We start from the raw sequence: 26,612 nt of genomic DNA on the forward strand, positions 1-26,612 counted from the left end.
CGTGTAAGAAAAAAAAACACTCCTGAATCACTCCTTAGGCAAACAAATACCACTACAAATGAAACCAGTTAATCGTAGAAAATAGAAACTGTGAATTTACATAGAAAACAAACTAAAACTAAACTAAAATCTAACACTAAATTAAATATATACTGCACAGGATTTATCTAAAATACAATATATAGACTCATACACTCTCAATCATCACTTAGAACCCACCAGAAGTGTGTGGAGGTGTATTTTTCTCTGCCCTCTGCCTGTATGTTCTTATTTTCTTTGTGCAGGAAGTTTAAAGGTGTGCACCCCCACACTGCTCAGGTGAGGTCAGTGTTTTATGAAAAGGTAGTGACCAGGTGCCAGACTGTAAGCAGCAGGCAACCAAGAGACACAGCGCCAAATATAGCATAGTGAAACACCAAACGAGAATGACTCTGGGGCTTTTACTTTATTTCACTCACAGTAACCAGCAATCCTGCATAGTATAACTTTTAATAAGAATTAAATCATTGTCACCTTGGGCAGAGAGGATTGCCCCTCAGGCAAATTTGTGGTATTGGGTTATATAAATAAAGTCAACTTGACAGGTACAACTACTTTTATCACTGCTAGGTTTATATGCCTCCATGTCAGATTTCCAGTCATTAAAAAACAACAATTTGAAGTGTAAGGTTGTAAATAATGTTTCCAATCTGTCGATTTCATTATTTGAATGACCTAAAGCTGTACCCATGCAGTAAGTTATAAAGGAATAAAATTGGAGTCAAAGAGCACTAAAGCCTATCGACCAGCACAGAGAGGTATATGAATGCAAATGTAGTGGAAGGTAGTATATATTTTTCTGTTTGTATGCCTTTGACCGTTTCCTTCTGTGGTGGAGTGTGTGCAAACGGCGCTTGTCAGTTGTTTACTCAAAGGAACGATTTTATGTGTCTTGTCAAAGCAAATGGATCCGTCCCTCACTACGAACACGAACATGATTCAGTTTAAAGAATCAGCACGCTTATCCACCTACCAAATTAATCCCAACAATACAGAAACACACACAAACACAGGGATAATTGCTTTTTAATGATCTCACATTATGCTAATGCTCATCATGAAGCCATAAATCTTTGGAGGAGCTTCTACCTGCCTGACCAACGGTGATGCCAACAGACTGACAGGTTCTGTTGTACGAAGAGAGCTGTAAAGCAAAGAATCTTACCTCTATCTGCTGATCTGTGCAGTCATATACGTTAAAGGTGTACTATGCAACACTGTCAGTTACTGGTTGTAAACATGCTCGCCAGCAGAAGCGAAAGTAAAAGCCAACTCTCTCTTCACTCTCGCTATATTTGCATTTTTTAGCTCTGTCTCTTGGATGCCTGCTGCTTTCGTGCTGGCACCTGGTTGCTGCCTTGTTATAAAGCCCCGACCCTTACCTGAGTGCTGCAAGGGTACACGCCCATAAAGTCCCTAACAAAGACAATAAGAAGAAAATAAAAAATACAGGCAGAGGGCAAAGTCTATGCAGAAAAATACACTTTCACGCACTTCACACTATGAGTCTATATGTTGTTTTTAGGGAGAATCCTGCATATTATATATTTAATACTGCACTGTGGAAGCCAAAAAAAACCCCAGATATGTATCACTTTATCTCTGACAAACCTCCTGCTTGATTGATATTTATACAAAAATGGGTGAAATGTGGCATAGCAGTGTGTTTAAAATCCCAATAAATTAGCACTTTATCCTGTGAAATATTCAAATATCTGAAAAATAGAAGTTTGAAAACCACAGCAGTGTGTAACGCTCAATTAGGTATGAAGAGCGGCGGCACTGGATGGATAGATAGCTACTACAATATGAAAGGACAGAAACAGGAAAACATCTCTTGCCTTTGATTAACACAGAAAAACTGTAGATTAAGGGTTTTTTTTCCCTTTATACTATCATCTCTCCAGGATAATGCAGACCCTTTGGAGACTTCTCCCAAAAAAAGAAAAGAAGAAGAAGGAGAAAAAAAGGAAATCTTGGAGTTCATCTCAAACTGAACTGCTGGCTCTGAAAGCAGTGTTGTTCTTTCAGTCTCTGAAACTCACTAGGCCCATGAATTATTCTCCCCGATTCTCAAAGTCAAAGTGAAGTAAAAAGTATACAACAGCAACTTAGGGAGTATTGTGTGTGTGCGCGCGTGTGTGTGTGTGTGAGAGAGAGAGAGAGAGAGTGACAAAAAGAGAGAGACAGAGGGAGGGAGAGCGATACTGACATTAAAGAAGCATCTAAGAAATGAATTGAGCCATCTGGGAAGAGCAGGAGGTTCCAGCACGTGTCAGCGTGGGGCATAAATCCTGAATCTCAGCCCACATGACGTTTACTCTGAGTGACAGGACAACGTTTAAAATTTTTAAAAACAAAAGATTCAATCACTGGTCACTTTTGATTACACTGAAGTTGTCTGGGTTGAGGGCAGACGGACAATACGAGAGGAAAAAAATATGTCCATCCAAAACCTTATTTCAGAGTCAAGGCAAGGACTGGTGTTATTGATCCATGGACCTTAACCCTCTTTTTGTTCTGTGGCTGAGGGCGATTTTGTCATTCATACTACAGTATGCCTTCGCCAGGAATGGAAGTGAGTCCCAGAATCATAATACGAGCTAATGTTTAAAGTGTGAGGCTGGGAGAATCACATGGTGTCAAGTTTCTTTGCAAATCTAATTTCTCAGGGGGGAATCATCACTTTGAGGATGCGGGTGCCTGAACCAGTAAGTCAGCATTTTCTGTCTTTTATCCATCTAAATTCAATTGAAGGGTCTTAATGAAGTGCACGCTACAGGAGATGATGAACTCCTATTGGTCTGCTTTTTCTGCTCAGACTTAACATCGTATTGGCTGACGACACGTGCTCGGCTGCTCCATGACAACTTCAGTGGCATTGACCTTGTTTTTTAGTTGTGTTTTTTCTCAGCTTTACAACTTATTTTGAATCACTTTCTGCACAACGCAGATTGGATCCCCGTGAATGCATCCTTGTGTCTGGTAATGATTGCATTTCCTCTAAAAATTTCCTTTGATCCTTATCATCTAGATGCCCTTTTGTCGGTGTTTAGATCCCAAGCTACATCTCTTTGTTCCACTTAGTACACCCTAGCCATGCGATAGAGTCTCTTCGCGTTTTGTCCTTTTCCTTTTTTCCTCTGTGGGAAAGCCACCAATTTAATTGAATTTCTGGGCTTTTAATGTCTGCATTACTCTAATCAGAGAAGAGGAGAGTAGATTTGTTTATCTCGACCTTGGTAGAATTAGCAGAGGGTATTTGTGGAGATGTTAATGCTTCGGAGAAAAAAAAACTATTCTGCAAGATCGTAAGCGGGGCTGATATTGATCAACTAGTCAAAGATGCTTATAGACATTCCAGACACTGACGGTCAGGCGTCATGGAGAAAGCATGTTCTGGTGACAAAGTGCTATAAACTCACACCAAAGACACTCCACTCTGATTTTATTTCGCAGACCAAAGCACAGCCTTTTATATAAAACAATGCCAGTGTGGGCAAATAAATTTTATATGAGTTGACCTAGCTTCCTTTTTCTGCTTTGTGACTGTATATTAAGATGCTAGCGCTGGATGATTCATCAGTCACAGACAGTGGAAAGATAGGGCTGCCATTAAAGCAAGGTGCGGGCATTCTGCTATCTCACACAAACAACATGCAATATAACCTTCTGAGAGGGTGGCACGGCTGCAGGCGAGGCAGAACACAGTGGAATGCAAAATACAACCCCAAATACCCTAGGGCCCGGAGGCAAATTTGATTAAAAGTTTGTTTTTCTTCACTCTCAACAAACGGAGGAGCTCGTCGATGCGGCACTGACAGTTAATTGGACTTGGCAGGGCCACGAGTTCATTCGTCAGCATTGTGTGGGGCTTGCCTAGGAGGAGCAGGACAATCGATGTCCCTCAGGACGGCCTGTAATCACTGCAACACTCCAATGAAGTCCAGGGTTAAACATCAGGAGATTGCAGGTGCACCAGAGGATCTGAGAAAGACTGCTAATATGCTCCCACTCCCGAAGCAAACCAAGGACACTGCAACACAGCTCCCAGAGGACCGGGATGATACCTAAGAACAGAGCTACACTTCGAGCTATTATTCTGACCAAAATTATCATCAACTAAAGGTCCTGGGAGGTGATACTGGAGTCTATAACAAATATTTGGCAAATATGAGACACAAGCATAAATCAGTGGTTCCCAACTTGGGCATCAGGACTGCTCCACAAGGGGTTGCAAGTTTAATCTGAGGGGTCTCAAAATGATTAACAGGATTTCAGAGCTGGAAAAACAAAATACTCTATTCATTTTTTTCTGACTTCTTTCTAATCTTTGCTTTTATCATATGAATTGTTGTTATTATCTATTGGATTATTGTGTCTAGCCTTTTTTAGCAGTTGTCATCACAACTGGTGGAACTACCAGCTATGGGGGGTCACAAGCCAAACAGGTTGTGGTCCGCTGGGATACATCAGCGGTTTCCAACCTGGGGGTCAGACTCAACCAAGGGAAGAGAAATCGAAAGGGGCTGTGAGATCATTATTGAGGTAGACTGGAAGAAAGAATACAACTTATCCTACACAGATTCAGACTTCCCTTCAATCTTTCTCTTTTCACTGTAATGGTAAATGGACCTGCATTTGTATAGCGTCTAGTCATCCGACCACTCAAAGCGCTTTTTATACTGCAAGTCACATTCACCCATTCACACAATGGTGGCCAAGGCTACAATACAAGGTGTCACCTGCTACTCAGTTTTAACACACTCACACACCGATGGAACAGCCATCAAGAGCAATTTGTGGGTCAGTGTCTTGCTCAAGAATACTTTGACATGCAGGGAGGAGCTGGGGATTGAACCACTGATCTTTCGATTAGGGGACAACTGGCTCTACCTCTGAGCCACAGCCACCAATACCTCTAAAAACTCCATAAGAAGACACTGTTTACTTGAGTCACAACCTAATGCTGCATTCACATAGAATTTAGGAGAAGGTAGATGTCAAACCAGATATCATTTTATTGGACAGTAAAAAATAGGTGGCACTGGCAGAGAATAACAGTAACAGTAGATGGCATGGCCATTCAGAGTTAAAATATTTTAACTTTTTGCCAGAATGGAATTTACAACCAATGTACAGTAGCTTCCTCATCCTAGGGGAAAAACATGGGCAAACTGGACACTGCTAGAAAAAAATCATAACCTAAAAACAGGAAATAACTGTATTTCATTTTTTTCCATTCTTTGGAAACAATTGGACATCACCATCACAACAGATCATCTTCCATGTTTTGTTTTCGTGTCCTGCCATTCAGCCAGACTGTTTGTTTTTCCCGTGCCGTCCAGAAGGTGTTGCCCATCTGCCGCTTACTGTCTGCCTGATTCCATGTGAACGCACTGGTGCCACTGGTCAAAGCACAAATAAAACAATGATACTGAAGATTTAAAGAGGATTTGACACTGCTAGCGAGACTTTACAAAACAAAACCGACCAGCGTTTTAAAACCATGGCAGTCCAATTCAGATGTGTGGAATTATGTCCACCACACACTGAACTGTAAAAAGGTCATCAAAAGCAACGGTCAATAAAAATCTATCGGATCTTTGGAAACAAACTTCATAAACATGGCAATGGACCACAAAATCAAGTGTGACTTATAGACTGTGAAATGAGCCTAAAACAGCTTTGTTCTGCATTAGTATTCAGGAGATATCTTATCTCTCTAAACTGTTATCATAGCATTTCAGCTATTTTAGACACACTGACCTTCTCTTAAGGACAGGAGATAAGGCTTTTTAATGTCCTTATTAAATCAAGCCATCTATGCAGACTCTCAGAGCCGGGTAGTGTGTTCCAGGAGCTCTTCACAGTCTCTCTCTTACTGACTAATAAGCATCACAGTGATAATGACCAGTGGGACTGGATGCTGTATCTGCTCAGTTCAAAATCATCGTATCATCCTAACCATCACCACGATATGCCGTGATATCCACCGGCTTTTTGTGCTCAGGTTATACGCATGAAGACAAAGCACACTCGCATTCACACACGCTGACACATACACACACACACACACACACACACATTTTAGGCTTTCTCCCAAAGGTAATGGAGCATTGAGCTCTTGGGGAACAATAAATCCTGCTTAATGGAATGGTACAAAAAATCTTCAGAGCCCGGCAATCTGCATACTGGCCCAATGAGGCTTATATGTACAGAAAATGTTGTAGACATGCGTGTGTGTGTGTGTGTTCGTCAAACCAGTTGATGCACGATACTAATGCGAAACCTCTTCAAGAGATTGTGGTTGTCGCTTTCAGTGAGAATATTTTAATATTTAACTTGTGATCAACATTTGTGTGTCTTCAGCAGTAAAGAAGGCTGTCAGCTACAGAGCGTGTGCCACAATTCATTCGATGGACTCACCATCAGTCAGCCGAAGCCAAGGCACCGTGATTTACACCACACATAAGTCACATGAGTCACTTAAAGACATGGGAGTAAAGATCTGAGAGGTATGCCGTCCGATCCACATCTTGAAACATCTCTGTCAGAGTCTCAGCAGTGACATCCGCACAGTTCAATTTGATGGATTTAACAGCCACCATCAGTGTCTGTTTCTAAACTGCACCAGCTGAAAACCAACATGGTTTGTAGATGAAGCCCTGCCTAGGTTCGACTACTAAAATTGCTGGAGAGCATCTGCAGCACAGTCTAATCAAAAAAGTGGTGTTTACATTCAGTAGCTCACCAAAACACATTTATGGTGCCTGTCATTGAAGTCTAAAAAACATAATGAATATATTTATTTTCTCATAAATTTACTGCCTTCTTCACTACCTTTGCTGCTACATTGCAACAATTCTGCTCATCACTGCCACAAGCTCTCAATCAGATACCAGCAGCAGGATGTGGTCATACACTTGCCCAGGTCTGGACCTTTGAATCCGCCCACTCCACCCAGTTGACTGATTGGTCTGGCATCGTAAAATGAAAGAGGTTTCTCGGTTGAAATAAAAAATTACCACTGAGTGCCTCAGGGAGACTAACGATCAGCCAATCTGTGCCAGGAGCTGGACTGACGCTGTTATCCAGCTGTTGTCAAGCAATGCGCCAGAACCAATGAGAAGGAATAACAACAACGGTGAACACTGTAGACAAAATCGATGCTGCTATCAAGGTTGTTCTAAATTGATATATCATCCCAATATCGGCTGACATCGTAGTTGGCTTTAGTTTGCTCCACTCCACACAAGTATGTTGGCATAATTATGCATCAGGGTGGACCTAAAATGATTTTAGATTCAGGCAGAAATGTTGGACTCTAGTGATGATAACGGAAAATCAAATTCCCTCCCCACCACATATTGGTTAGAGTGGATGCAATGTTAGACTGAAAATGAAAAGAGAATGAGTTGATGATACTCTGATACCAGGCAAATCCCATACATGAACGATACAAACAAAACAGGGAAGAGTAAAAAACATCTCCCTAAAGCACCACTGGTGGTCAAATACTCTACAAGATACCTTGGTCTTGTAATTGTAAATGTCGGTATGTCTTTGTCTTATTTATACATGCAAACATGGAGATATATTTATGTTTCAAAGTTAGTAGTATTTAGTTTAGACATTGCCTTTGCCAGGCTACAATCACTGCCGCCATGATCACTGCTCTTGGCGTGACACCCCTTAGGAATCCGCTTCAGTTACCATCAACTCAATTTTGGATCAAGTGTCCAGTCAGATGAGTTGATGATATACCATTACCTTAACTATTTATCAGTTGGCACAGTTTGTTATGTTTGTAATTACTGGGTGCAAATATTTAATAGCAACTATTCTCAACATAAGAATTTCAATGTGTTGAGCAAACCTCCCAAGGGGTGCCAACTTCAGCAAACAATGGATGGTTGCCTGATCTGCAGTCACTAGTGAAATCGTCACATGATACTGATGGGTTCTGTGATTCAGATGTGTTCTGGTTATAAAATCCTGTCTCAGGGGTGAACTCACAAAGCATGGATTGTGGCCACTGATAGCACCATTAAATGCGTATCGCTTGCAACTGCAATCTGCCCCATGTCAAGGTCCTTTTCACAAAAGATATTAAGCTAAGTTTTGCAGCTGAGTGCTAATTGTCCTAAGTATAAATGTTGGCTTTGCGTCAACATTACAGCTGGCAGAGGGATGGCAGAAAGATGGCAAGACATTGCCTTTGCCAGGCTACAATCACTGCCGCCATGATCACTGCTCTTGGCGTGACAGAACAGTTACCATCAACTAATGTATACACATTACCCAGTTTGAATATGTGCAAATAGCACTGGAGCACAAAGATGTTATTTGGAGGGTGTTTGGAGGTGCTCTGAGAATAACACAATTTCTTTATGTCTTATTTGTGCAGGTTTTGCACACGCAAAAGCAGCACGATCTTTTTGTGAATTAAGTGTCGCTGAGCGCTGAGTTTTGAAGCATGATAAGCCTTTAAAGTGAAGGACTTGTGACATGATTACTCAGACTGGACCTCGTGGATCATATTTAACTGCCCCAACGGTACCTTAAACAACACACCACCATCACCTCTAATGAAGCCCCTGTTGTTTTAATACAGGGCTGGTTTTAGTCTGAACGCCGATTTAATCTAAACTATTCAACATGTGATAACTAGGTTGGTTTAAATTTAAGAAAAACTGCTGAAAATAGCTCCAGTTCATCAGAACAATATAGAGTCAGAAAAGAGGTGATATCTCAATGAGAATGAACTCTGTGCTGTGGAGAAATAAATAACACTGTCACACACTTGGCAGTATATAAACTGGCTGCAACACTCCCCGGGAGCCCAGTGTACTACACAAAAACAAAGCTCTGTCAACGCAGGAGGGCTTCATGGATAAACACACACACAAACACACACATACAGAGAAGTAACTGTGTTCCACGAGGCACTATAGATCGGTCCGTCTTCTGTCCCCTCGAGAAATACAGTTGCCTGGGCTCTTTGATCTATCAAAATGAATGAGGCAGGCGGCATCGACTGTTACATGCAGCAAGGAACCCCTTTCAGAATGATACAGTTAGAATATTTATAGTTCTCCCAAAATGTCTCTCTTTACATGGTTGTAGGCCTATAATGAGGAATTCAATCGATTTAGACTTCTTTTTTAAAAGTTGGTTTGGAGATCAAATCTCACTTTTCCATTTTTTAGAAATATTTTTTACATGGGGCCATCATCTCAAAGAAAAGTGACTTATATTATAATTGATCTCTCTATCTGTAAGATTAATGATTAGAGAAGTTCTGAGAGAAAAGTCCAGAGACGTTTGGAGTGCTGTGTGGAGCCACAGTCAATCTGTGTGTGCATCTTCTGTCCCATTCAGTGTAATTCACAGGCTCGTGGTCTTTGACAGCGATGCATGTCAATGTCCTGCTGCTGTGGGATTGGAGAGGAACCATCTGGCTCAGATGCACTTCTGAGAATAATGTGTAAATTCTGTCGACGGGTGCCAGAGAGATTCCTCACAAGAGTGTTTTTCAAGTCAAAATGAAGTTTAACTGCACGGTTTTGGTCTGGTTGCTCTTTCATATTGCGTCTGCGTCGGCTGGTGCAATGAGCAATGAAAGGAGCTAATGAAGCTAAAGGAAATGTCTGCCATCGCTGCTTGACCCAGCCCAAATTCTTACTTCAACACAATGAGTTCAATATCTAATAAAACCAATCACTGATTTAAAACCTTAATAATGAATAATCTCACTGTTTTAGTTGAGAATTAACATAAAAGAAGTATCATGTAGCCCCCCTGTCTGGTGCAATATCCTATAAACGAGTATTCATAGGCCACATTCATCAATTAACCATGTGTATAGCACCCGCAGCAGTGGCTGCCTTCCCATTTGAATACATTAGGGAGGAATATGTTACCTCATGAACCACGGCTGACCAGCCACATTAGATTTGACTATTAAGTGTGATAGATTTCTTCTCAGAACACAAAGGATGCTCTGTGGTTAACAAAGCTAAACTACTCCTCGGACTTTTCAGATACTTATCTTGGTAGCATTGATTTCTAGATTCTCTGCACAAGTCGGTGAACATTTCCACCACAACAAGGAAAAGCAAACTCCAAGAAGGCAGAGAGAAGAAACACTAAAAGCTCCATATTTCTGCATATTCTCCATATTTCCTCCCCCTGAGTACCGGGAACATATCATTATCCGACCGAAGCACATGAAATCAATGTTGTGCTTCATTGCACCTAATATTTTACAAGTGACGGCAGTCATAGCTAAATATACCTTGTGCATACAACATCTATCTTTATCATTCTCTTTATTTGAAAGCTGTTATTACTGTAGCATATAGTGACCCTGTGTGACCCACTCATCAGGAGGAATTAAATGCGTTGAAAAGTACACAGTGATGAAGACTTGGTCATTTCCTTGCAGCTTTAGAAAGAGAGAGTCCACTTTTAAGAAACTCATAAGATTCTGAAAAAAAACTTTATATAGTTTTCATTCAATAAACTCATAATATTCTACAAAGATTTGATTTCCCATTTCATCCCATATTGTGCCGTTCTTTTTACAGCAACATACTAGATTTGTTGCAAACTACAACCAATAATGTAAGTACTTTGGCAAAACCTCGTACTATACTTCAGAAGACTAAAATGACTAAAGACATACTGTTCAGTCCCATAAGCAGAGCTCCATCTATCTGAATTGCTTTTGCAAAAATGGCTGCTGTCCCTGTTTTATTGAGTCTCGTTTTTTTCTTTTTTTATTTACATGGTGAAAAATCCTATTGAGAACAATGTTGTTTTTGAAGACAAACCCTACTGACAAAACAAAGTATACACAGTGGCACAGAGAAGACAAACACAGTGCATTTCAATATAAAAAGAGGAGAAGACAAAGAAAACAGAAAACGCAAGCACAACAGAGAAAAACAGACAAAACAAACATTAACAGGTACATGTCACCACGTTCTTTTAATGCCCTGAGCTGTTCAGTGAAACAAGGAGGAAACAAAAATCATCTCATGACATATGATCAGAGAAACATGTTCAAGACCACGTTCCACAAACACAACACACAGGCATTAGAGCAAACACACCAACCAACAACAACAACAATTAATCATTCATCACTCTTTTGGGAAAACACGGCCTCAACTCAGAGTGCTCCAAATCCACACGTGATGGATGTAGAACGAGACAACATTTTCAAACAAAAGTCAGCAGCAAACATCCTGCTTTGCTGTTTTATCAGTGGTCCACATCTACCAGTGTGTCCTTGAGATGAGTCTCAGACACCCCAGGACTCCAGGCAGGTCACAGGGCAGGTCTGGTCTCAGTGGGACTGTTGCCTCAGGCAGGGGAAGAGGATGAAATGCTTTCTGGCTACAGCAGGTGAACACCAGCGGGTGAAAAACAGGTGATATCTTTCTTCAGCCTGCACCACCGCTCCCAACACAACTTACTGAATCTCTCCCACCTTATCGCCTTCTCTTTTTCTGGCCACAAACAGTCCGACTCTTTATTTTCACCACCTGACCCATATACAAAACTGCTTCCTGGTGGGTGCTGCTCCAGAAACGAGGTCCAAGCCTTTGATGCGGCTCCAGATCACTGGCTGAAAGGCTGTCACTTCAGCTTTAGGCCGCTCACCATCCCACGGCAGCTCTTCATCTCCAAGCCTGGGCGACACACTTTTCATCACATTCACACATCCTTCATCATGTGACCAGCTCATTCTGCCCTCTCACCAGCTATCATATCAGGGAATTGGCTTTTATGCGAGCACAAACACCTCAACTCAAACATAATAGCTGTAAAATAAACAGCAAATAAACCATGGCATTGATTGTGTTGGAACTGAATAGATGTTAAATGTGTGCTTTCCAGCCGACGTGAGCCATAATATGATGGCTACATCCACTTACATGAGAACTACTAAAGCTCACATCACCTACCTGAGCTGGGTGAAAGTAAAATTCACCGTGAAAGACAAAAAAAACATGCTGAACCATTTACACGAAGGAAAAAGAGGGCAGATTTAATTTAAAAATTGGCACGCATTCCTCATTTCTACAGATGAAAGCTCGTAAATGAAAAAGCCTGGAATCATGCCTGGTATGGAAATCTAAAGTTATGAATAATGCCTCTGTCTCAATCATCAAGTCTGTTTTAATAAGGTGGATTAGCCCAGCACCTGCAGACTGGAAGGCACACACCGCTGCACTCCTAACCAACCAAGAGTGGGACAAGAGTCCCTGGGGGCCCTGAACCTCACATCCTCCCAGTTGGACCCTCACCAGACTGTAGGAGTGAGCAGCGGCAAACAGCTCAGGCTTGTCATTTATGCCCATGAATCCACCTCCAATGGGCCGGCGCCACAGTGAGAGCAGCTGATTTACACACAGTTGCTAATCAGGGAATGGCTCTCTTGCTAATGAAAACTCATAGATCTATACAATAACAGTACTGATATGATTTTAGGTCCCATTACTCATTCCTAAATATGCAACAGGCAATAACAGTTAACTCCTACAGGGAGCAGACAGCTGAAGTTAGGAACTTGGGGTCAGAAATGTTGACTGGGTCACTGCTATCTCTGTACTGACCTGAGAATAACACCTCCTGTACGCACATTCACTGTTTCTCTGCAGACATAAATATCACAAAGGAGTAAATAGATTCTTTCCTCCTGTCTGGCCTCAGTGACGCTCCAGCATTTAGCTGATTGCAGGATGGATATGCCTAACTCCACCCTCCCATCCCTCCTGGAGACCAGCTCTGGGAGCTGGGAGGAAACCCCGGTAAACAGAAAGGCCAGCACAATGGTTTGTTCCTGCTAGGCATTGATTCATCATTCCACTGAACAAGTCATAGGCACCGGTCTAATCATGATTAAGACCATAACAGAGAGCTCGGTAGACACAGGGGGGGATGCAACCATCCATCCATCCGCTAGATTCATCAAGCAAATCACTTCCACTTCCAGCAAATGAGAATGAATTCATTGTGACTTACCTGTTCCATTGGCTGTGTTTGCTAAGAAGAGAGGACACAAAGCTGAGCAGCTTTGAGATAGACGTACATTGAGGCAAAACACTTGAAGGATTCACAGTAAATTCTTATGGACTAACAGGCTGTGAAAGCCATTTAGGAATAAATGAGTCTAAGTGACTAATTGTGGGTTTAGGAGTTAAGTGCACTCACCACTGGAGCAGTCCAGTCCGCCCCATCCGGGCTCACACTGGCATGTATCGGGAGACACACAGCGGCCATGGACACACTCCTCTGTGCACAGAGCTGAGACACACAGAGACGTTCCCTCATCAGTATAGTTTATAATTGAGTTAACACACACACATAAGCAGAGTGTAAAACATCATTAAACCACCAATAAACAGCATAATGAAAACCACCAAGATAACAGCTGAAAGAAAATGGCCCATAAAATTGAACACTCAATATCTCCCTAATACCATCAGGGGACTAAATCTCAGCCATGGCACTCATATTCAACATCCATCTCCACCACTTGACACTGGGCTAAATGATTTCTTAGGAGATTGAGTCCTTGGTTAACATCTCTGTTTATCACATAGCTTTACTTCCCACAATGAGCTGTTATCAGGAGGCTGAGCCATGAAGGAACAAGCTGTAAATCCCCTCTAATTTGATCAGCCAGTGCTTTGTCATATAGTGATGCTTTAATGTAGCAGGTCCAGGCACCTCAGTGTTTACTAAGTGTGCAGTTTTCTTGATCATTCATATTGAGCAACACGGCACCCGATTGATTGGGTCGGCATTAGTATTCCTGGGAGCGTGTTCACAGGGTTTGGTTCAGCTGGATAATAAAGTGACCCACATGGAGTTTTTGTTTTTTGCCACAGCGCCAGTTTTTTTGTGTGAAGCCAAGAAGGAAAAGTATCAGAAAAATAGGCACTTAGCATGAATAAATGTGTGGCAGCCAAGGTCATCTGACCAGCAGGGTTAAGACAGACAGGCTCTTATCTGAGGAATGAGACAGTCAGGCCAATACGACGAGAGAGAAACCCCGCCTGATGGGAATCAGCAGTCCACTAACACAGCCTGTGGAGGGATGATACACAATCCAAGGGCAGCAGAACAGACAGACCATCGCCTTAACTGATCAGACCTCATCCAACACTTTATCCAAGCTCCTTTTGGTCTCCCCTTTTTTGTTTTATGATCAAAATTTGAAAAAGGACAGCAGGAAAGCATCTGTTGGTTTTTTTAAACAACATATGCCCTGGGGCAATTTTGCAGTTCTGTGTGCAACACTATGGCGCTCATCCTGCAGGCAGAGAGGTCAGCAGAGAGCTGGCTGCAGGCCCGAACAGAGCTACTATAGATTATCACTCAATCAGGCTTCGATTAGGATCCACCGCCAGCAGGAGAGATGCAGCGGGAGAGGAGAAAGAGGAGTGAATCCCAAACACCCACGAGCCGGTTCTAATCGCAGAAATGCTCCCAAGGCAAAAATGGTAAACCAGAGATTGAAAGATAATTTAGGGCAGATTTCTGAGCATCAGTAGTCTGGCAGAAAACTGTCTAATTACAGTAAGCCAGCGAGAAGAAAAGGGAGGAAGAGCCTCGAACATTTGTGCTGACGAAGGTGTGAGATCGACTACCTGTAATCAATGAGTCCACAGTGTGCAGAGTATTCAAAGAGAAGAGGAGACGAATTCAATGTCACCATGATGAGTTGATTTCGTTTACTTTCAATCAGCAAATTCTGATCAGCGAGAACAGGGAAATGCAAATGTGTCACATCCTTTATATAAAAAAAAGAAATATGGAAATGAAGTTTTGAATATGGGAGAAAGGATAAAGCGCACCCTTCTCCTGAGATCTGAACCGGTGTTCTGAAGGGATGGCATAATAAAGTAGGAGGAGGTAGGTCTTTCATTTTAATTGAAATTCATGAATCACTCTGCTTAACTCATGTCTAAGGAATCTGTTGGAAAATTGAGTCTTTCATCTAGATAAAAGGCTAATCTAACTCATTATGCAGAGGTGTTATCAGAACAGGGAACAATGGCGCTAATTGGTGATTGTCATTCAGTGTTAATAAATTCAATATTCTCGCCCAGTCAAACTACAATCTTTTAAAATGTCTGATAAAATAGATCTTTTTAGTCTCTACTCGAGCTGCCTTATCCGGCCTGTTTTGGAGAGGTTTCCTGCAGTCAGAAAAATAAAGACCTACCAATACAATCCTGTGTGTTTATGATTTATGTAGTAGCAGTGTTTTGTCGTACACTGCTAGTGAGAGTGAAGTGGAAAAAAACATGGAACATTATGATGAAGCTGATGGATAAATCAGTCTAAGAGATCTGCCTACAGAACATATCAAACAACTCCCTCCAAAGCTTCTTCCACTTGCCTCTATCTAGCACAGAGATGATTCATTTTAAAACTGTGTCTTTGAAGCATTAAAAAAACGCAACAAAGCCAAAAAATGAAAATGAAATCAAAGGCACAGAATCCCTTTCTGGAGAAAAATCTCATCATCTTTCCGATCATCAAAACCCGAATGTGAAATGTGCTAGCGTATTGCCGCCTGAAACTTTATCAGAACCAGACTCATTCTGCCGCCAGAATCATTTTTTAAGGATTACACTGCATCACTGGACAGGCAAGAGTCATGCAGAAGTCATCTGACCTAAATGCTCTGCAAAAAGAGAGACTCATAACCCCACAGAGCCTGTCAGCCTCTGAAGATATTACGAGCTGTTGTCATTAGCGAGTTCCCCTCATGCACAACTGTAATAATCATGCTTATTAGGAGGGAAATGAGTTCCTCACATCCTCTACATAGGCTAGTTACAGATTAAGGTAATGACTTACGACAGATCAAAGGTCACAGAATTAATAAAGACCCCTCGTCGGAAACTTCAAGCACTAATTAACCAGAAACAGATCAAAGTTCAACTTATCGGGGAGGGCTTTGAGAAAATTAGACAATTACTTCCAAAAGACAGAGCGAAACAAAAATAACAAACTAAAGAAAAACATCCTTAAAGATAATGTTGCCGATTTAGTGTCAGACTCCTTTTGTGTGCTTGGGTGATAATTTTGGTTCATTGGAGGTCCTCACATCCCCAGATTCATTTAGCTGCCTCTCATTGGAGCTAATGTGAGTGTTGATGTGGTGCCACAAGACAAAACAAAAAACACAGACAGGATTAAAAGGCAAACACTCTTGAAGCATTTCGGACTTTTAATGGAATAGACTTTGCAAAGAAAGCTACAGTAACAATACACAAGGGGGAGGGGGTATTTTACATTCAGTGAACAACAAAGTGTCCTGAAATAGACGACTTGAGTTGATTTTGGGTCGATTTACTCTATAATGCCCCCTTTTGTCACTGCATGCAAAACAGCTCTGAGAGTACAAATCTCTTAATCCTGGTAGTGAGAGTGCTAGGATTAAAAGGGGTGGAACAGTTTGCAAAGGCAGCAGAAAGCAAAACTGCCCTCTTGGCCCCTATCAACTACGGCTCCCCACTCCACCTGAACGAGGGTTAAAGGGGAGGGTGGCTGTTTTCACTCTCAGCCTGACATAATATCATAACAAAACCTTTCCTTTTCATACAGCGACGAGGCCAGATTTAAGAGGCACCTCCACGGTTTGCAGATTCACCTGGTTAACACCCTGAAAAGAGCCTTAATGAACAAATAGCTCCATTGTCAGTCAAATGGTTAATGAATACATTATTGATCAAGCTGCGCCTCCCTCCTTAAGACCCCCAGATAATCACACCGGCTCTTATTCTTCGCTGGCTGGCTTCCCGGTGCTCTGCTGCCCTAAGGCTGGTAAAGCCAAGACAAGGACAAGCTCAGCTGTGGTCAAAGAGCATACCCACATGGCTGCAGTCACTGTATCAGTCTCTCCCTCATGTTGCAAAAGATCTAGGAAAATATTAAAGCGCGATTCTAATCTTATTTAAAGGGAATAAAACATTAGGTAAGGCGAGAATATCAAAAACGTAACTCTCAGAAGCTATATGTTCTGTCTTTATTTGGCCAGCATGCAAAAATATTCAGTTTGATGTGCGTGAATAAAAATAGAAATCAATGACCATTAATGAAGCTGTAAAAACGACAGGGAAGGATTGTTACCAGCACATTGCTCCAGTCCAATTTTCACGGCTTCTGCTCTTTTTATGTTATTGAATTCCGGTGTGGCTTTATAGCGGGTGCTATACCTACTCAGTCTGTAACCAGGACCCCCTTGGCTCGTTAATTTTTCCTCATTGTTATACAACTTCAATTAAATTACTCTTGCTGGAGGAGTAAAGCAGAGAGCAGTCTACTGTGCCTTCATGTTAAATCATGCTCAATCACCTTAAACTGAGTAAAGTCACATGGACGGAGGCATGCTAACAGAGGAGGTGGCAGTGGCGGCATGTTACTGGGTGTTCATGATACAGAGGATCAGACTGCCGTGGGGGCGATGGAGGCGGGGGCCGACGGTGGCCTGGCGAGGAATTGTAGCTTTATCTGCAAGCCACCCACAGTCACGATCAATCCTAATATTTACTCCTGTTTTCTAAATGTCTACCTGACATAACCTGAAATGTCATCATCGAGGACAAAGAAAGAAAAAAAAGGATACTCACGAACACACAAGTCTCCGCTCTCAAAGTAACCAGGGCAACACTGTGAGCGGCGCCTATACATGGTCCTCACTCCCCGCCGATAAGCCGTCTTATAGCTGATCCTGGAAAAACAGACACACCGAGATGGCTACGTGATGTACAGAGTGACCCTTATGAAGGGCAGGAAAACATATAGAGGGGAAAAGTAAGTTGCGCCACATTTCTGTTGTTATTGGCAAGTTTTTAAAGTACAACGAGGAAACAGAATTAATAGTCAGTGTTATTTTGTGTATAACACCTGCTACAGAAAAGCCAGTATTTGGGAGGTGACTCTGTGTACTTATTTAGCTGGATGCCCACTATAAACCTTAATGGAGTAATTAAAACATTTACTGTGAGATGATTACAGTCAGAGGCATCCTGGCTCTGAGCACTTCACTGTCAGCCACATTAACAAGGACATTTACTGTGGCCTTCATTGACTTGGCTCTGATTTTGGGGGACAGTAAAGGGCAAGTCGCTCATGAGACAAATCCAGGGACAAATAAGAGGCTCCTCCGAACTTACCGGTGCCTTGTGCATTTAAACCAGTTGAGGATGTCTGTGCATCTGGTGTAGTAGATCTGGTCAAATGGGTGAGCGTAGGATTCCTGGACAGTCACAGCGTAGCTAAAAGACAGAAATGTAAAGACATCAGTGGAAGAAATAAGTGCCATACTTAGGTAGAATTTTGTGATAATTTACTTTTTTTTTTACTATTTCCATTTAAGGGTATTTTATACCCTAGCTCCACTGCATTTCATAAAAACATACTGTTCTTTTCACTCCATTACATTTATTCATTCATCCCAACTTTTTTGGCTTGTGACTCCTTAGAAAAAAGAATCAGTATTTAGTTGGGGCCCCTTTGTCACATTTCAGAAGTCTATTAGTTGTTAGCAGTTCAACTAAAGAGACTTTCCCCACTAAACGTCTAACATGTTTTCATTTAAATAACAGTTTGAGGGCCAACAATAATAATTCACAAAAAAAGACAAGAGAACATTCCAACAAATTCGCACAAATTTGTGTATCAGAATTTGTTTTTTATTTTTTCCTACCTCGTGAATCATCTCAAGACGTCTCAGATTTTGGGAAGGGGCAAAACATCACTGGACTAAAGTGGTTAAAACTAGCTCAAACTCGACCAGCTTCAACAGCATTTTCACATTTATACATCAGAATTACCAATCTAATAATATAATAAATGATAACATATCGGTTACAGGTGACATTTTTCTGAGAACAAGGGCTTTTTCCTTGATATGTTAGGTATATTTTAGTGATAATAGGCTACTTGCTGTATTTTTATTTAAAGCTCAGGAACACATTTTAATTTTGGCTTCATTGGGCAAAAACTCCATAATAACCTCTAAGCATATTGTAATTCAAGTGGGCTGAGAGAAAACTAGACTGCTGCACCTCCTCTTGGCTCTGTTTTTAAGGCTTTAGAAAATCTAGGCTGTGACAGAAGACTTTGGACAATCACAGGTCATTTCAGAGAGAAGGCATTCCTATTTGCTGTTCTACAAATTACAAATGCCGATGCACATGCAGGTCCCTAAAAGAGAATCCCGCGGAGAAAGTTGCTATTCAAACATTGGTAACAACTGTCCACAGTGCAAAGCAACCAAAAGAAGGAAAAGGCAAGGCAAGGCAAGTTTATTTGTATAGCATAATTCAACACAAGGTAATTCAAAGTGCTTTACAGAGACATGAAAAGCAACAAGACACAATTTAAAACAATAAAAACAGTCGGTTAAAAAGGTAAATAGAAATTGAGATTGATAGTGATAATAATAAAATACAGTAACATAAAATAAAAACAGGCTCAATACATTGAACAGTCAGGACAAGAAAAGAAGTAGAATAATAAAAGGCATAAATCAGCAGTGTGTAGTTAAAAAGTATGGGCAGTAGAATACAGCAGGTAAGTATTTAATCTAAGAGTATGCTTCAGTAAACAATAATGTTTTTAGCCCTGATTTAAAGGAGCTGACAGTGTGAGCAGACCTCAGATCTACAGGAAGTTTGTTCCGCAGGTGAGGAGCATAATAACTGAATGCTGCCTCACCTTGCTTGGTTCTTGTTCTTGGAACACACAACAGACCTGTTCCAGATGATCTAAGGGGTCGGGATGCTTCGTAGGGAACCAGTAGATCAAGCGTGTATTTTGGTCCGAGACCATTTAGGGCTTTGTAGACCAGCAGTAAGATTTTAAAATCTATTCTTTGACTCACAGGAAGCCAGTGTGGCGATTTAATGACCGGTGTAATATGGTCCAGTTTCCTGGTGTTTGTAAGGACTCTGGCGGCAGCGTTCTGAATCAGCTGCAGCTGTCTGATTGATTTTTTGTTAAGGCCTGTAAATAAGCCATTGTAATAATCCAACCTACAAAAAATCAATGCATGAATAAGTTTTTCCATGTCTTGTTTAGACAGAAACCCCTTAATTCTAGCTATATATTTCAGGTGGTAATAGGCAGATTTAGTAATAAACTTTAAATGGCTGTTGAAGTTCAGGTCTGAGTCAATAATAACACCAAGATTTCTGGCTTGATTTGTAGCTGTCAGTGACATAGGACCAAGGTGGGCGCTGATCTTTGCCCTTTCATTTCTAGGGCCAAAAATTAATACCTCTGTCTTTTCTGGATTTAGCTGGACAAAATTCTGGCACATCCAGTCATTGATTTGATGAATACAGTTACTCAATGAGAGTAAGGGACTGTAGTCGTGTGATGACACTGAGATATAGAGTTGTGTGTCATCGGCATACGTATGATAGGAGAAGACAGACTTATCAAAAAGAGAGTCTAAAAGAGAGTTTGACAGTGAACGCAATAAAACACATCGGTATTGGCGAAGAAATGGACAGAAAATATTGCTAATAGTTTAGTCTTCTGCTAACCAGAGCTAAAGCCTCCAGCTGTGGCTTCAAATTCATGTTTAAGTAGCTAATGTTAGCGAGAGCCTCAATGACAGTGTATTCTCCACTACACGCCAGGCTGCTACAGACCACCTCACCGGGAGGAGAGTGGGCAGCAGCTCCTGAGATGGACCCCCAGTCAGCAACTGTAGGAGTCTGAATTCAGCCAGGGCAAATCCAAGTTCTGGGGGGCCGGAGATCCATGACTCCTCACCACATCAGGGAACTTTCTCCTGCCGTTACACAGGTTAGATTTGAAGGGACCATTGCCCACCAGTCTGCTGTGACACCCGGCACTGGGGGTTTTGCGCTGGCCCAATTTGAACCGCTACAGCTGCTGACCGAAGGTCCATCTCCCAAGATGCTGCCCACTGCGGCAGGGAGTGAGGCAGATGGACTATGAGGTGGTTAGCTAGCTAATTGTTGACTCATTTGCAGTCTGATAAACAGAGAAATAGAGAGTGGGGCAAGGAGGGGCTGAGCGAATGAGCTGCATGTAATGAAAACTGCAAATGAAATAGGATTTTATAAATCAATGTATGGGAAACACTGGGTTACTGTATGAAGCGTGTGCATATGCCCTTGGTCGTCTGGTGGGAGGGGCTTAGGACAGAGAGGGGAAAGCTGTAGGAGAGGGTGTATTTTTTTAAATTCTGCTGTTTTTGTTTTTTTTTTTGGCTTTTCCAGATTTCTGCCTTGCCCAGCTTTAATTAACATTTTGAATGCAGGACTTGTAATGGAGTATTTGTACATTTGCACTTTAGTAAAGGATCGGAATACTTCTTCCATCAGTGGAAGACACTGCTGCAATCATAGTAAACGTTCTGGGGAACATAGATTTTCATGCTCCTTGGAGATATGTGGAGAAAAAAAAACAATAACAGCACACGTCCTGTCAATGGATACAGTCCCAATGAAAGTAATACAATAACTTTGATATGCAAAGAAAGGACTTGAAAGGAGCTTTTAGGTGATTCATGTTAGTGATATATTCAGCCCGAGGCAGTCTGAGGATATTGGAGGACCTCAAAGCCACGAACACAGCCCACTTAGGGAATTCATTTCGATGCCAACAAGGTGGAACAACGATCCCAGAGTACACTCACCTTGGTCAGGCAATAATCCAGATAATATATCTTCTCAGCTTTCTTTCCTCCCCTTTGCATCGAGGACAGAAATTATTCCTGCTTATTTCTCATAAGTGACACTGCCCAGCACAACTGATAATTATTCAGGCTCTATGGCTGTCGAGATTGATCGGGATGAGAGTACACTGATCAATTTGCCTGCGTATTTCATTTGAAGCTGCAACTCCTCCCATCTCTCAGAGCTTGGCGACATGAGCTGTGTGAGATCGATACTGCTGTATGGACTTTGAGAATAGATCTGGAACTTTACTTAAAAGCACTTGTAGCAGGTACATTGAAAAAGTTCCAAGATCGACGACATCCGTCCTGGCGCTGCTAAATTATCAGATTCTCAAAATCTAAAATTCAATGTATTGTTGTAAACACATGCGGATAATGACTCACCTCTCCCAGTGACTGCAAACATTGGGGTCATCGGGGTTCAGACTCCATACATTAGTGGTTAAGTCCAGAACAAGCAGCAGGGCGGACAGGGCAACAGATGACCCCATTCTTCACTCTGAGGAGGGAGGCAGGAAGAAAGATAGATGGTTGTACTTTAACTGTAACTTGGATCAGCACTTTTATTGGTCTTTCAAATAAGAATCTATTTGTACTTTGAAGTGGTATATCTCCAGTAATCTAATCACCTTGAAGTAGTTTTTGAGATAAGAATATCAAAACTATGCTTGTTTAAAGGAATAGTTTGATATTTTTGGGAGATGCACTAATTCGTTTTTCTGCCAAGAGCAAGATGAAAAGATACAACTCTTATCAGTGGTTAGTGGAGACTATATGCAGGTATACCCACCTCTTTTTCTGATCGTTCACTGTATACCCACCTGTCAGCCAATAAGCTAATATAAAGGAGAGTTTACCCACTTCCTTCTCGGTAACCTACCCATCTACCTTGTCGTAAACCTATCTTCCACGACACCACTGACTCTTGTGTCTGTACGGTGAATATAAAACTAAAGCCCACAGCCAGTTAGCTTAGCTCAGCATAAAGGCTGGAAACAATTAGAAACAGCTAGCCTGGTTCTGTCCAAAGGTAGCAAAATCCACCACCATAAATTAGCTTGCTGTAAATTGTTTGTTTAAGCTGAATAAATAACAGGCCAAAAACAACAAGTTATGCTTTTTAAAGGGGTTGTATGTGGAACTATCTAAGATTGTTAGGCAATTAATTACTGAGCTTTACCATGTGTTCAGACAGAATGTGAGGTGAATTTCAGAGGCAGCACAACTTTGTATACAAAGTCAATGTTCATGCCGAGTCCTGAGATCAGTGAGAGGCTGAGCTCTAAATAAACATGCACACGGTTCATCGTGGATGTTTCAGGAGAACTGGATACAGCCCTGAGAACTGGGCCTTATTTACTCCTGTGAGAGTTGCTCAGTGGTGCATTAAGCCAAAACAGTTCAACTAGCACGTATAAAATTACCTGGATGATGTGCAACTGAGTATCATGCACTAATTCCGCACTGTGTAGCCCATAAAGCAGGCGCACTACAGACTTACAGTCTTACTTCCACCAGCCAAATGGCTAACTTTCAGGTTAGGGGTCCAAATTATTTTGTCTTACCGTTTTTCTGGACTTCTGAAATGTTATCAGACTGAATGGATTAAATCCTGATCGTTTTGCAGGGTTTGTGATGCTCAAAACAATGTATCCATTTATTAACAGATGTCTCTTTCACCTTGCAAGTCTATGGGAAACAGTGTTTTTTTTGGGCCACAGGGCATTATGTGATGGACTCTGGGAACTGCAGTATAACAGTTTGGCCACAACAAAAATTAGCTACAGAGCCCGGAGCATCTCCTGAAGACCCGGTGTACATTTCTGGTGTACATCTGTCATTACAGGGGCAAATTTGAAAATTACAGAAATTTGCTTTCTATGCAAACACTGTTGGAAGCACTGTCAAATGGAAATTTTTGGGCCCATCTCTAGACAGACCCAAGGTAGCCGTTTCCTCTCGTTTCCAGCATAGATTTATAAAGATAACTGGATACAGCCATAGAAAAATACAGATGTAGCTGCTGTGACGCCACCCATTGGTTTGTGGACTCCAGTTCTAAAGCCTCAAGTTCAGCATTTCGGCTATCGCAATATTGTTTTTTGGATCCAGAGGGGCCATATTTTAGCAAGAGGCCTTTGCTGTGGAGGTAGTGAGGGGTGGATGTGACTGAGAAGCCAAGGACACTGTCAGTAGATGACCTGTCACTCAAAGCGCCTGCCCTTGATCATGCACAACTTTAAGCCTTGATAAAAAATAAACAGTTGTGTTATTCACACAAATTCACTCCCCACACAGCTGTCATGACATTTGAAATTAGGTATAGAGACCAAAACTGTTTTTTGTACCAGGCTGTAAACATGTTTATTTCTGCTGTAAAGTTGGGAATGTTAACATGGGGGTCTGTGGGGATTGACTCGCTGGTGGAGCCAGCCTCAAGTGGCCATTTAAAGAACTGCAGTTTTGGCACTTCTGTGTTAGCTTCACTTTTCAGCCCTAGAGGTTGCCGCTTGTATACAGTGTTGGAGGCTGGGCCCTGTTGGCTCTTATTAAAGTGGCTCAGATGCACATTGAGTAAAAAAAAAAAACCCTTTGATTTCAGGGTATAAAATTACCCAGATCTTCCGCAACATGGGGCCCATAGACCAAGTGCAACAGTTATGTGATAATACCGAGAAGGTAATGTTCCTTCAGAAAAAATAAATAAATAAATAAATAAAAATAAATTTATGGAAATCTCTTTCACAATGTACGTCTATAGTGAAAAGTCTTCCTGGGCCACAATGGCATCACATGACAGACACAGTTGTAATAGCATGGTCTGGCCACTATGTCAGATTTACAGCCCCACTCTGTCCCTGGAGGCTTGATTCCCAGTGCTTATGTTACGCTAAGCTAACTGCCTCCTGACTGTAGCTTGATAATTAGCAAGAACATGGTATCGATTCTCAGAAAACAAGTAAGTGTGCTTTCCAAAATGTCACGTCATTCCTTTTAAGTAGTTTTCATGCTAGTATCCTTAAAATACATCCCTATGCTTGTTTAACATTTGCTCCTGTGCTTTTCTCCTTCAGTAAGACCTTCAAAAAGCACATGTGGTCTGCTCTGTGAGCGGCTGCAGAGATAAAACCTCCCTGTGACAGTGACAGAGATGCTGATTTGTTTAGACCAGCAGGTTATTTCATTAGACCTATAGGCAGAGGAAGAGTGCATATGATCAACGGGAATGACAGTGATGGATTCGCCATACGAGCAGGTCTTACCTTAGCGCATCGCTACCGAAGATAAAGATATATGGATGACACATGTATGACTGACACATAGCATACCTAAAGGTTAATGCCTGGATGCCATTAGTAGTAGTGTGCAGTGTGTCAAGACTCTGAACATTATGTGGCCTCTTGAGAATGGAAATCTCACACGTTGCTGTATCATCAACAATAACACATGAGAATAAATACAGAGGAACTGACTCCTGACTCGTATTTGTATCTTCATACAGCTCAATGTATAGTGATGCATACGTGATGGTGTGTTTGCATGTATACATTAGGCTGTGTGTGCCCTGCATGTTCTTTGTTGCATTATAGGAGATGGGTTCAATATTTCTGAGTGACTGTATCCAATAACACAGGCATTCACATGTTCAGCTAATCTTCTGCATTGATAGCTGCATGTAGTTCACTCACATGTGAAAGAAAATCAATCAGACCTCCACTTCCTTTAAGTAGCAGTTCATCTGAACAGGCAGAGGTTAAAGTCATGTTCATTTCCTTAACAGGATGATTAATCAAGATGCACACATGTTAAGGGGCTACAACTACTTTCATATTCAGGCCCTTCTCTAAAACAATCCTGTTAAATACTACAGGGACTCTGCTTGATTGACTAGAAAGCTTTTATTGCTCCCGTGATTAGACCACCACCCTCAGTCATTTCTCTGAACGGCTCTGGACAAGTAGAAATACCTCATAACTTGTCATGTCACATTTTGCACACCTCACAAGCTCTCAGTCGCAAGCCTGCGGCTGTGGGCCCAGAGGTGATAAAATTAGGATTATCCTGAATATGTGGCAAGGTAGCCAGGACAAGCAGCCAGAGGCACGTGGCCTTAAGCTCACCTAATCCTGCAGCCTGTGGTCCCTTGGTGTTTTTTGTGGATGCTGAGGGCGCTCTGGAAGCACAAAGTGACAGAACTGCCGCTGTGCCCAGACACACACACACTCACTGGGAGAGGTGATGACAGGTCGCAGATCTGTGGGAGAGAAGAAAAATAATGAGCTTATGATGACACACAGAAGACACATGCTTCGTTGCTCGCTCTCACACGCATGCGCGCACACAAACTCATAAATTTCTTATGGGATCAAGAATCTCAACAGGGATGTAGTTCACAAAAGCTGCTCTTGAAAGGCCAATTTACTTTGCGCAGCCTCCACATCCGACCACACAGTTTTCGTTCCATTTTCCAGCGTCCCTCCTACCTGGTATCCACAGACACACTAAGTTACCCACAGGAATAAAAGCCTATATTAACTCAAGAGGGCCAAATACAATGAACCCTGTTCACACTTCAAACACTACAAGTGGCTGGTCCACAATGTGACAAGATGACGTTATGTGTGCTCATTAACCAAGCCTACACAAAGGTTATTGCGATGATAATGCAGGACATGAACAGAACATTGATGTGTTTATCAGCTCTCGCACTACACTGCTCTTAATGATTGCTCCAGAAGGTCAGAGGGGGGGGTTTGAGATTCTTCTGCCCTTCATGTGCTGTGAATTCTGAATGAAGATGTAAACATAAGTGCGACAA

The 26,612-nt window shown here is 41.8% G+C and overlaps 1 protein-coding gene across 1 annotated transcript in view; it reads right to left on the reverse strand.

Annotated features, from left to right (window-relative positions):
- megf11 (multiple EGF-like-domains 11) overlaps nt 1-26,612 on the reverse strand; it is a 99,306-nt gene that overhangs the window by 46,903 nt on the left and 25,791 nt on the right. Inside the window, exons 2-6 of the mRNA XM_049575385.1 lie at nt 25,915-26,048; nt 22,178-22,292; nt 18,249-18,350; nt 17,703-17,803; nt 13,267-13,359 (exon numbers count right to left, since the gene is read on the reverse strand). Of these exons, the coding sequence (XP_049431342.1) occupies nt 13,267-13,359; nt 17,703-17,803; nt 18,249-18,350; nt 22,178-22,284 (403 nt within the window). The 5' untranslated portion in view covers nt 22,285-22,292; nt 25,915-26,048. The remainder of the gene's footprint in view (nt 1-13,266; nt 13,360-17,702; nt 17,804-18,248; nt 18,351-22,177; nt 22,293-25,914; nt 26,049-26,612) is intronic.

This window comes from Epinephelus fuscoguttatus, linkage group LG4 (genome assembly GCF_011397635.1).
Source record: "Epinephelus fuscoguttatus linkage group LG4, E.fuscoguttatus.final_Chr_v1".
Taxonomy (NCBI): domain Eukaryota; kingdom Metazoa; phylum Chordata; class Actinopteri; order Perciformes; family Serranidae; genus Epinephelus; species Epinephelus fuscoguttatus.